The sequence below is a fragment of the Leuciscus leuciscus genome (genome assembly GCF_965113295.1).
Source record: "Leuciscus leuciscus genome assembly, chromosome: 12".
Classification (NCBI taxonomy): domain Eukaryota; kingdom Metazoa; phylum Chordata; class Actinopteri; order Cypriniformes; family Leuciscidae; genus Leuciscus; species Leuciscus leuciscus.
Genome location: NC_138736.1, coordinates 38,006,189 through 38,018,959, shown reverse-complemented (window position 1 = coordinate 38,018,959; position 12,771 = coordinate 38,006,189). Strand labels below are relative to the sequence as shown.

General features: G+C 38.1%; 1 protein-coding gene across 1 annotated transcript in view; it reads right to left on the bottom strand.

The window, feature by feature from the left end:
- tmem196 (transmembrane protein 196) overlaps positions 1-12,520 on the bottom strand; it is a 39,717-nt gene extending 27,197 nt beyond the window's left edge. Inside the window, exon 1 of the mRNA XM_082186399.1 lies at positions 11,402-12,520. Within this exon, the coding sequence (XP_082042525.1) occupies positions 11,402-11,524 (123 nt within the window). The 5' untranslated portion in view covers positions 11,525-12,520. The remainder of the gene's footprint in view (positions 1-11,401) is intronic.
- Between the last annotated feature and the right edge of the window lie 251 nt (positions 12,521-12,771).

The window sequence follows — 12,771 nt, the reverse complement described above, 5'->3', positions numbered from 1 at the left end:
TGAGCAGTAGCCTAAACTGGAAAACTATTTCCGCTTCAAACCAGTGTGTAGGCCTATATAATTACGACTATTAAAATAATGACAAATACCAGTTTGCAATATCAAGCAGTAAGGAAACCACATCAAAAAGTTTGGTCATAATGACACTAAGTCGAAATTATGACATACTACGTCATAATTATTGCATAAAACGATAAAGTTAAAATAATTTCCCCTTTATCTCATAAATATGACTTAGTAGCCTATTTCATAATTAAGACTTTTTAAGTTATTATTTTGACGTTTCATCTCCCTTATGTGGTGGAAATGGGCTTTGTATAGTTAAAGCCTCGCACATTCACGTTCACTAATTTACTTTATGAATAAGATGGATAAATTGTATCAATATAGTTCATGTTTAAGAAATTAAACTATTCCCATGGTACTTAGATAGATTAAGGCCTGTGACTTATATATCCATATACAGCAGCAGATTATGTTGCTCATTTAAATCCATTTGGACTCTGGAAGAGTTTGATGCTTTTACCTTGGGTGTGTTTCTCAAAGAAATCAATATTTATATCTGAATTGTGACCACAGGCTTTGTAATCCTATGCCAGCAGAATGTCTTCCGCCTCACTGTGGTGACTGTAAATTCCCAGTTTTGACTCAAAGTCTCTGGTTTCCTCCTATGAGAAAGGTACACATTACTGCAATCCCAGATCGGCCCACCCACCTCAGTTCTGTTTTCAGAGGTCAGTAAGGGAAACTTTAGAAAATTCAAGACTGAGATGTACATCTGATAATACAGTAGTACGTACTGTAATATATGATGTGCAAATGTACAAAAATGTACCTTTAGGGGTACAACAGCTTGTCACCGGGGTATTGCCCTTAAAGGGATATTTTTGTACCTTATTTACCAATAAAAGTTCATAGTAGTACCTTAAGGCTACATTTTACTCTAAGGTACTAAAATGCACCTTTTAGTAGTAGATAAAGTATAAAGATATATGTATAAAGTATAAAGATATATAAGATAAAGGTACTGCCCTAGTGACAAGCTGGCCTAAGGGTAATTTTTTGCACATTTTTCCGACAGTGTACTGTTTATCATTCAAAATAGCCTTCACTCTTTCATTTTCTTTTAAACAAAAGCTCACACGCAAAGACTTGGCATTAACTCAGTAACTATTTAAAGGTGCAGTGCGTAATTTCTTCACTATAAGTGGCAAGAGCTGGAATAGCAAATTTTCCATGATTTCTGAAGAACCTAGATTATTTTTTTTTGTATAAATGTTTTTTAGTCTCTTCTGCTCACCAAGGCATCAAAATACAGTGAAATACAGTAAAAACAGTAATATTATGAAATATTATTACAGTTTAAAACAGCTGTTTTCTATTTGAATATATTGTAAAATAAAGTTGCTATTGCTTCATATTTTTGTGGAAACCATGATTTCTTTTCAGGATTTTTTGCTGAATATAAAGTTCAAAAGAACAGCATTTTATTTGAAATAGAAATCTTAAATGTCTTCATTGTCACTTTTGATCAAAAGTATTAATGTCTTTCAAAAAAATTATTTAAGATGACTCAAGCCAATAACAGCAGTAGCAGCAATAACAGCAGTAGCAGAAATAACAACAGCAGTAGCAATGACAGCAGCAGCAATAACAGAAGCAGAAGCAAAAACAGCAGAAGCAGCAATAACAGCAGTCGCAGCAATAACAGCAGCAGCAGCAATAACAGCAGTAGCAGCAATAACAGCAGTTGCAGCAATAACAGCAGCAGCAGCAATAACAGAAGCAGAAGCAAAAACAGCAGAAGCAGCAATAACAGCAGTCGCAGCAATAACAGCAGAAGCAGCAATAACAGCAGTCGCAGCAATAACAGCAGCAGCAGCAATAACAGCAGTAGCAGCAATAACAGCAGTCGCAGCAATAACAGCAGCAGCAGCAATAACAGCAGTAGCAGCAATAACAGCAGTTGCAGCAATAACAGCAGCAGCAGCAATAACAACAGCAGTAGCAATAACAGCAGCAGCAAAAACAGCAGCAGAAGCAATAACAGCAGCAGCAACAGCAGCAATAACAGTAGCATCAATGACAGCAGCAGAGGCAATAACAGCAGCAGCAGCAATAACAGTAGCATCAATGACAGCAGCAGCAGCAAAAATAGCTACAGCAATAACAGCAGCAGCAATAACAGCAGAAGCAATAACAGCAGCAGAAGCAGCAATAACAGCAGAAGCATTGATATCAGCAATAACAGCAGCAGTAGCAATAACAGCAGAAGCAGTGATAGCAGCAATAACAGCAGCAGCAGCAGCAGCAATAACAGCAGAAGCAGTGATAGCAGCAATAACAGCAGCAGCAGGAACAGCAGCAGGAGTAATAGCAGCAGCAGCAGCAGCAATAACAGCAGCAGTAGCAATAACAGCAGCAGTAGCAATAACAGCAGCAGCAATAACATCAGAAGCAATAACAGCAGCAGAAGCAATAACAGCAGCAGTAGCAATAACAGCAGCTGCAGCAGCAACAGTAATAACAGCAGCAGTAGCAGTAATAACAGCAGCAGCAATAACAGCAGCAGCAGCAGCAATAACAGCAGCAGTAGCAGTAATAACAGCAGCAGTAGCAGTAATAACAGCAGCAGTAGCAGTAATAACAGCAGCAGTAGCAGTAATAACAGCAGCAGCAATAACAGCAGCAGCAGCAGTAATAACAGCAGCAGTAGCAGTAATAACAGCAGCAGCAATAACAGCAGCAGTAGCAGTAATAACAGCAGCAGCAGCAGTAATAACAGCAGCAGCAATAACAGCAGCAGCAATAACAGCAGCAGCAGCAGTAATAACAGCAGCAGTAGCAATAACAGCAGCTGCAGCAGCAACAGTAATAACAGCAGCAGTAGCAGTAATAACAGCAGCAGCAATAACCGCAGCAGCAGCAGCAATAACAGCAGCAGCAGCAGTAATAACAGCAGCAGCAGCAATAACAGCAGCAGTAGCAATAACAGCAGCAGCAGCAGTAATAACAGCAGCAGCAGCAATAACAGCAGCAGTAGCAATAACAGCAGCAGCAATAACATCAGAAGCAATAACAGCAGCAGCAGCAATGACATCAAAGCAATAACAGCAGCAGCAATAACAGCAGCAGCAGTAATAACAGCAGCAATAACAGCAGCAGTAGCAGCAGCAATAACAGCAGCAGCATCAGTAATAACAGCAGCAGTAGCAATAACAGCAGCAGCAGCAGTAGTAGTAATAGTAATAACAGCAGCATTAGCAATAACAGCAGCAGCAGCAGTAATAACAGCAACAGTAGCAATAACAGCAGCAGCAGTAGCAATAACAGCAGCATTAGCAGTAATAATAGCAGCAGTAGCAGTGATAATAGCAGCAGCAGTAATAACAGCAGCAGTAGCAGTGATGACAGCAGCATTAGCAGTAATAACAGCAGCAGCAGTAATAACAGCAGCAGCAGCAGTAATAACAGCAGCAGTAGCAGTGATAACAGCAGCAGCAGTAATAACAGCAGCAGTAGCAGTAATAACAGCAGCAGTAATAACAGCAGCAGCAGCAGTAATAATAGCAGCAGTAGCAGTAATAACAGCAGCAGCAGCAGTAATAACAGCAGCCGTAATAATAACAGCAGCAGCAGCAGCAGTAATAACAGCAGCAGCACCAGTAGTAGCAATAACAGCAGCAGCAGTAATAATAGCAGCAGCAGCAGTTATAACAGCAGCAGCAGCAGCAATAACAGAAGCAGTAGCAATAACAGCAGCAGTAGTAATAACAGCAGCAGCAGCAGTAATAATAACAGCAGCAGCAGTAGTAATAACAGCAGCAGTAGCAATAACAGCAGCAGCAGTAATAATAACAGCAGCAGCAGCAGTAATAATAGCAGCAGTAGCAGCAGCAGCAGCAGCAATAACAGCAGCAGTAGCAATAACAGCAGCAGCAGTAATAATAACAGCAGCAGCAGCAGTAATAATAGCAGCAGTAGCAGCAGCAGCAGCAGCAATAACAGCAGCAGTAGCAATAACAGCAGCAGCAGCAGTAATAATAACAGCAGCAGCAGCAGCAGTAATAACAGCAGCAGCAATAACAGCAGCAGTAACAATAACAGCAGCAGCAGCCGTAATAATAGCAGCAGTAGCAGTAATAACAGCAGCAGCAGCAATAACAGCAGCAGTAGCAATAACAGCAGCAGCAGCAGCAGTAATAATAACAGCAGCAGTAGCAGTAATAGCAGCAGCAGCAGCAATAACAGCAGCAGTAGCAATAACAGCAGCAGTAATAATAACAGCAGCAGCAGCAGTAATAATAGCAGCAGTAGCAGTAATAACAGCAGCAGCAATAACAGCAGCAGCAGCAGTAGTAATAGCAGCAGTAGCAATAACAGCAGCAGTATTAGTAGTAATAGAAGCAGCAGCAGTAGCAGTAATAATAGCAGCATTAGCAGTAATAACAGCAGCAGCAATAACAGCAGCAGCAGCAGTAGTAATAGCAGCAGCAGCAGAAGCATAACAGCAGCAGTAGCAATAACAGCAGCAGTAATAATAACAGCAGCAGCAATAACAGCAGCAGCAGCAGTAGTAATAGCAGCAGCAGCAGTAGCAATAACAGCAGCAGTAGTAGTAGTAATAGAAGCAGCAGCAGCAGCAGTAATAATAACAGCAGTAGCAGTAATAACAGCAGCAGCAATAACAGCAGCAGCAGCAGTAGTAATAGCAGCAGCAGCAGAAGCATAACAGCAGCAGTAGCAATAACAGCAGCAGCAGTAGTAGTAATAGAAGCAGCAGCAGTAGCAATAACAGCAGCAGCAGCAGTAATAATAACAGCAGCAGCAGCAGTAATAATAACAGCAGCAGCAGCAGTAGCAATAACAGCAGCAGCAGCAGTAATAATAACAGCAGCAGCAGCAGCAGTAGCAATAACAGCAGCAGCAGCAGTAATAATAACAGCAGCAGCAGCAGCAGTAGCAATAACAGCAGCAGCAGCAGTAATAATAACAGCAGCAGCAGCAGCAGTAGCAATAACAGCAGCAGCAGCAGTAATAATAATAGCAGCAGCAGCAGCAGTAATAATAACAGCAGCAGCAGCAGTAGCAATAACAGCAGCAGTAGTAATAACAGCAGCAGCAGTAGTAATAGAAGCAGCAGCAGTAGTAATAACAGCAGCAGCAGTAGTAATAGAAGCAGCAGCAGTAGCAATAACAGCAGCAGTAGTAATAACAGCAGCAGCAGTAGTAATAGAAGCAGCAGCAGTAGTAATAACAGCAGCAGCAGTAGTAATAGAAGCAGCAGCAGTAGCAATAACAGCAGCAGTAGTAATAACAGCAGCAGCAGTAGTAATAGAAGCAGCAGCAGTAGCAATAACAGCAGCAGCAGCAGTAGTAATAGAAGCAGCAGCAGTAGCAATAACAGCAGCAGTAGTAATAACAGCAGTAGCAATAACAGCATAATTAGCAATAACAGCAGCAGCAATAACAGCCGCAGTAGCAGCATAGCAGATCTATTCCTCCAAGACCAAATATCAACATTGTCATATCCATTACTATGTCACACTTTCAGAGAGTTTCATGACAGAATTATGTTGTGCGACACACATGATCAAAACGGTCATTTCATCAAACAGGCTAATGTAACCCAACTATCAGGAAACATTCTCAAAACTTTCTGGCAAGGTTTTCTAAAAGTTATGAACAAACGTTTCCTTCCAGTAACGTTGATAGAACGTTCATTCAAAATTATCTGGTCTTTAATAATGTTCTAAAAAACATTATTTATACATTGTTCATGGAACTGTTTTCAAAAACATTTTAGTTCATCAAATGTTTTTTTTTTAAAATGTTACTACTTGTTTCAGAATGTTCAAAGAATATTCAAAGCTACATTCACATAATGTTTGGATAAAATGGAATGCTTCCTTTACGTTAGTATAACCAATAAAAAACTGAATGAGAAAGTTTGCAAAATGTTCTTGTAATATATTTTTGTTAGCTGGGAAAGAACATTAAAAAATTTACAGTCTGACCACACAGGCCTCATACTTTACAATCTGACAATCAACAATCCAAAAAAAAAAAAAAAAAGGTCTATCTCAGCATGTGTTTTAAACTGTTTGCTGCCTGTCCTGCTGTTTGCATTCTGGTAAGAAACCAACAAGGAAATAAATGTAAATGTCACAGATTTTTCATTATGGATCAGCATTATTTGCCTCAGACTTTGTTTAATTAGTTTAGGGGAATTCTGTCAATGAAAGCCTACGCGTCTGACTCAGTTCACTTGTTGTTCTTCCGTCGTGTGGTCAGTCTGAAGCTCTGAGGACTCACAACCTGTTCTGAGGCGTCACATCTCTCTGTGGTTCACAAGATTATACACCATACAAGGTGACATCAGCACAAATCCTTCAACCTCTGGAAGATGAATGCAAACCTAAAGCTTAACCCAATAATTTTACGTCATAATGTGGCAACCGTGTTCCACAATTATGATGAAATGACAGCGATTCCACATAGCGTAGAGTGGTTGACCACTCACAGCCCACGCTGGTGATGTGACGGTATGCACTTGAAAAGAACATAAACGTAAAAGCGAGTGGGAGCGGAAGGAGATTGTTTGTTTTTTTTGGCCTGTTGGTGAAGTCCAGCATGTGGTTAATTCTGACTGCTAGCTATAGGCTAAGCATGCTAAATCCCTCACCACAAAACACTTGTGCAATGGATACAGTGGGGATTTTGCATGATAAAGACAGAATATGAAAAACAACCTAAAGATGTATTTATACACTGTAAAAAAAAATAAAAAAATATGATCAGTAAGTCATGGCAACTTGTTTTTACATTTAAATAATCAAAATAATTTTCAACTTAGTTATATGAGATTAAACTAAATTTTTTGAATACAAGTAAAAGTAATACAAGTAAATGACTTGTACAGGCAAGTTGATTGGTGAAATGTCATGAAAATAATGATACAATGCAGGGGAAAAAATCCTAGTGGTACTCAAAACAGGCTCTGTGCTTTTGCTCTGTGCAAAATAAATTTGGCTTTTGGGGTGAAATGTGAGATTCACTCATCTGTGACCTTGTGACGATGAATTAATCAATCAGTAATGAAGAATCAGTGCGTGGGTGTTTCCATTTTCAGATCTATAAATATGTTGGGGTTTAGTTGGTTTCACAGTGTGATAAACACAGAACAATCTAGAGGGGAAATTCAGTACATGTTCCCCTTTCAAAGGTTTGTGGAAAGGTTTGCGAATGGCATTTAACATTTAAGGCCACATACAGCTCAAAATGTCACAAAGACTCCTCTAGTTTGTGCAAAGTATTTCAGATCTACTGGATGAATGGCTAATTCTTTGTGATGTGCGCAATGGTTTTCAATTCCGATCCTGGAATTACAAAACAAACATGTATAATGTATATCTATAAAGTGCATTTATATAAATATTAAGTTATTGTTCATTTTAGTAATAGAAATTGCCATATAATGAACATGCAACATTGAGTAATAAATGTATGTTGATGTTCCTATGTTTGATATGCAAATAAAAGTAATTTGGTTATATTGATAAAATACACATCTGATATAAACAAATTACATTTATTTTCATATTTAACATCGCAACTGACATATATATATATATATTTTTTTTTTTTTTCTTCAGGTGGGCAGCCCCCAAAATACAGTAAAACTGCACATTTTAGAGTGCCATTTTATTGTGGCCAGCCTAAGGCACACCTGTGCAATAATCATACTGATCGCAGGCTGATCGGGCCTTAAAGGCCATTGCACACTGAGTCCGAAATTCGCATCCGAAAATGTTGCACGTTACAAAAAAAATTCGACCTCACGTTATGTCAATCACGCTTGCACACTGTCTACGAAACTTTCGTCCGTAATAAAAAAATTCGAATCAGGTTCGATTTTCTGCGTTTTTCGCATCCACAGTCAGTATTTTGAGAGGTTTTTTGACAATTCAGAGCCACCGTACAAGCGAACGACAAAATCCACAATGGATTGAGCAGCCAATTCGATTACTAATGATGTATTATTTGGGTTAAAATATAACCTGTATAGCAGCTACAGCTGTTCTGTCTGCCCAGCGCTTCCGCCGGCCGTCTGCGTGTGTGCCCATACCTTGACATACTGCCAGTCTCTGTTCAGGATCGATTGGTTCACGGACATTGGTGGTCTTCTTTTTAATATGTGGCTCCAGTATCGCTAGCAAAGCATCAAACTGTTCCACTGACATTCTGAGGTAAATTTTGAATCGTTTGGGATAACTTCGCAACTCCTTGATAAGGAGGTGAAACTCTCCTTCCTCTCGGCGCAATCTCAGTATTGGGTGGACCCAATATTTCCTCTTTCTTTTTCTCTTTTTAAGAAGAAAGAGGGCAACAAAATCATCCTCACTGCTTGACGAATCCATTTTGTATTTTTTGCGTTTTTTTCCGCAAAGGTTTAATAAATACGCATCGGACTCAGTGTGCAAGGTTTCTGTGCGTGACGAATTTTAAGGCTGACGAACACGAAAAAACGCATACGAAAATTTCGGACTTGGTGTGCAATGGCCTTTACTGTAACTCAATCAGCATGCAATCGCATCATTCTCTATAGGGCACAGCTGATTGGTTGCTGCTGTATCAGTAGCCAATGAGCTCGCTGCTCAACCTTCAAGTACTTGGTCAGCATTTGCCTTAGCAGTGCATCTTCAGAAACCCTCCCCCTTCCCCAGCTCCACCTGTATAGATCTGCTACGGGTAATTCATGTACGCTATATTGTACAGCTGCAGCTTGTCTTACTTGTGTGTCAAGTATGTATTGGCAGTAGCAAGTACGGGACCGGTTTGTACTGGACTTTTTTGAAAGTCTGAAAACAGTCTCATCTTAGTAAGATAAGTCAAGATTGAAACAGTTTTTTTAATCTTTACGTTTGTATCATTAGATATTCGAGCTAGTTGAAACCCAATACTTGCATTAAAAGTGTAATCCTGCATTTTCTCTATAAAAGAAAATCCAGTCATTGGCATGCAATGAATCTTGGGATAGGCTGTGAAGGAGCCACTCGTTCTATTCTTCGTGGCCCGTGAAAGAAAGGACACATTTGAAGGAGCCTTCGAATTGGGACAGCTTTGACCCATTCGGCCTTCGAATGAAGCTTTCAAAGGATACAGCAAATGAATTTGGACACAGCTTAAAAACTACAGAACACCACTCAGAACATTGAGGCTTTTGCACTTTTTGCTTAAAGACAGAAAAAGCTCTCAAACTGTGCAAAATTATGAGAAGCCTGTATCGTCTGCTGGTTCTTTTTAAGCAAGTGTTTATGCGTTAACCTGTAGCGTTTTCCTTTTGACCTGCTCTGAGCAGAACGAACCCTGATTGATGACTGCAGGAGCCAGTTAGGAACCCGCGGATTAGAGCCGTCACTGCCGTGACCTCTGATGGGTCCGCCATGTGAGGAATGGCAGGTGACCTTTGACCTTTGAACATTTTTACTTCGTTCCAAAACTCAGCAAGCCACTTTGCTGTTTGAGTATTGGACCTTAGCATGTTGATAATATTGATAAAAAATAAGCACAAAAATGCATAACCCACATAAAATATCAGGTAAAATAGTCTATATTTAGCGATAGTTTTCTGTACTAAATGAAGAAGTACATTTGTATTCGACAGTAATTTAGAATTGCTTCAGAATTTAAATTCTAAATGTTTTTGTATTCTAAAACCCTCTAGCATTCTAGAATTTGTTCAAATCAAAGTATCTGTTATGATGCTTTAAAATGCTGTCTTAGGTAGGCAGCTCGCTAGGTTTCGGAACAGAGCATGTGCAAGGTGATTTATGGAAATCATCATGCCAAAGAGCGTTTTACAGCATGCACAGCAAGTGAAATATTGAAGTTGTCACTGGCCTTTTAAGGGTTTAGCCAAAACATGTCATGGCAGAGAAAATAACCATGATGCTATCCAGAGGCCTGTTTGTTTGGGAGTTTGACAAAAAGCCCCGTTGGGTCAGCAGGCAGCCGGAGCGGAGAGAGCCATGGTCAAAGCAGGGGAATGTGATATATTGTGGCAGGAAGATTAAACCAGACCAGCATGGCCTCAAGCCCAACCGACCAGCAAAACAAACAAAGGCCAGGGAAGAACATGCCATGGGGGAGGATGAGAAACACGCCGAAATCTTACAATCACATCCAATGCACTGCCTGCCGTTCTTAGTACTGTCCACATTTTAGAATGATGAAAGTCGTTGAAAGTAGTATTGGAGTTACAAACCTAACGGTCAAGCATTTAAGTGTAGCTTTTATATCGAAAAGTAGTCATTAAAATGAGTCACTCACCCAAAAAAATAATTTCCCGTCATTATTTATTTGCTTGCATGTTGATTTAAACCCAAATGCTGTGGGTTTTTTTTTTTTTTTCAGTGGAAGAATAGATTCATTGACGTCTCAATGCTGCATTTTTTTTTTTAACAATAATTAGATTATAAATGGAATCAAAGACTTGAAATATGTTTATATACACTACCGTTCAAAAGTTAAAAAAAAATAATAATACTCTTATTCAGCAAGGATACATTAAATTGATCAAAAGTGACACTGATCAAAATAAAGACATTTATAATGTAATAAATTATGTTCTTTTTAACTTTCTATTCGTCAAAAATCCTGAAAAAATCAAATCATCATATTAGAATGATTTCTGAAGGATCAAGTGACACTGAAGACTGGAGTAATGATGCTGAAAATTCAGATTTGATCACAGAAATAAATGACAGTTTACTATATATTCACATAGAAAACTGTTATTTTAAACTGTAATACATTGTTAGTGTTTTTACTGTATTTTTGATTAAATGAATGCAGAAAAGACTTCTTACAAAAACATTAGAAATGTTTGAACGGTGGTGTATATTTTCTTAAATATATATTTTTATATTTATTCAACATATTGAAATATATATATACATATATTATATATATATATATATATATATATATATATATATATATATATATGTGTGTGTGTGTGTAATTGTGCTTTTAAAGTGTTTTTTGTCCTATTGTTTTGAGCTTGACCACCGGCTGTTCCACACAAAATAAATAAATAAAAGGAATAAATAAATAAATACCAGCATATTTTGGAACAACATGTGGGCAACATGTGGGAGTTTATTTTTTTATTTTAGGTAATATAGCAACAGGATTACAAAAACCATGACTGTTACCGTATATCTCCCCATGTGTTTGGGAAAAGTTTAACACAAAACCTAATTAAAGTTTATGAAGTGTCACCTTTTCCTAGTAAAAGTCACAGTCACAGACACAACTCCAACTCTTTTCTTAGCATCAGTCTCATGACCTACATTACAGCATAATCACAGTGGAGTCAGATCACACAGTGATTTACCGTCCTTTCTCTTCCTCTCTGTGACTGTCGCTCCATCCCTCCACTGGGACGCGTCCTACATGTTGGACCCGGTCCCGTAATCTGCTTCCACTGAGCTGTTATCTGGAGAATAGGAGACACCATTGTCCTCCTCCTCCACCGAAACACTCATTTTGGCTTGGAGACATGGGCTGTTGTTGTCCCAATTTTTCACAGTGTGTTGTGTATAACTGAACTACACAGTCGTGGCTGTGCTCAATAAATGTCTGAATATGAAGTCTGATCCATTTGTCAAACAATTCATGAATATGTTTTAACTACAGTCTTACTGACACATCTGATTTGAAGTGTATTCGTTGCTCGTAATACAATGCGATGTGCTTCTGGAGAGACATCAGCAAAAAGCCTTTTTCTTAAAGGAACAGTACACTCATGAAAATGTCAGTAATCGTTTACCTTTATGTCATTCCAAAAACCATATGATTTGTTTTGTTGTTTTTATTCATGCTGAAAGTGAATGAGGAAAAAAAGATGTCAAACTTAAATAGCGATAAAATGCTCTGTAAATGTTTGTGCACTACTCCTTTAAAAACCATATGATAGTTTGCATGACCCAAACAGACCCAAATTTAAGTACACAAATGTTCAAAAGTTTGGAGTCAGACATATTTATGGAATGAAATTAACACTTTTATTCAACAAGGAATTAACATTAACTGGACACAGTAAAGACATTTATAACGTTACAAAAGATTTCTGTATAAAATGTTTAACTTTCTATTCTGTTTTCAACATTGATAATAATCAAAAATGATTCTTGAGCAGCAAATCATCATATTAGCATGTGACACTGAAGACTGGAGTAATTTGATCACAGGAATAAATTACATCTTAAAATTTATCCAAAGAGAAAACGGTTATTAAGAATCACAGTAATATTTCACAATATTACTGCTTAAACTAAACTTTTTGATCAAATAAATGCAGCCTTTGTGAGCAGAAGAGACTCTTTCAAAAACATTAGAAATGTACTTTTGAAAGAATTATGGCAAATCAAAATTAATTTGACATCAAACATCGGTAACATTAGATTACAGGCCGGAAAGTACTGCGTAATTAAAGCGATTTTACAGTGTAACTTTCTGTAATTATAGTGTACCTATAAAGTACTTACATAAGGGAACAACATGTAAAGTTTGGGGAATAAAGGGGTAACAACCAGGAGAAATATATATATATTTTTATACTGTAAGTATTGTAGATCTAAGGGGTATTTATTCTACTATATGATACAACAATCACATTTGGGAGCAATTTATAAAGGTTTCCAAGTCAGTATATTATAAGATTGTCTGTATGTATTTTTTATTGTACTTACCCTGTAACTACAT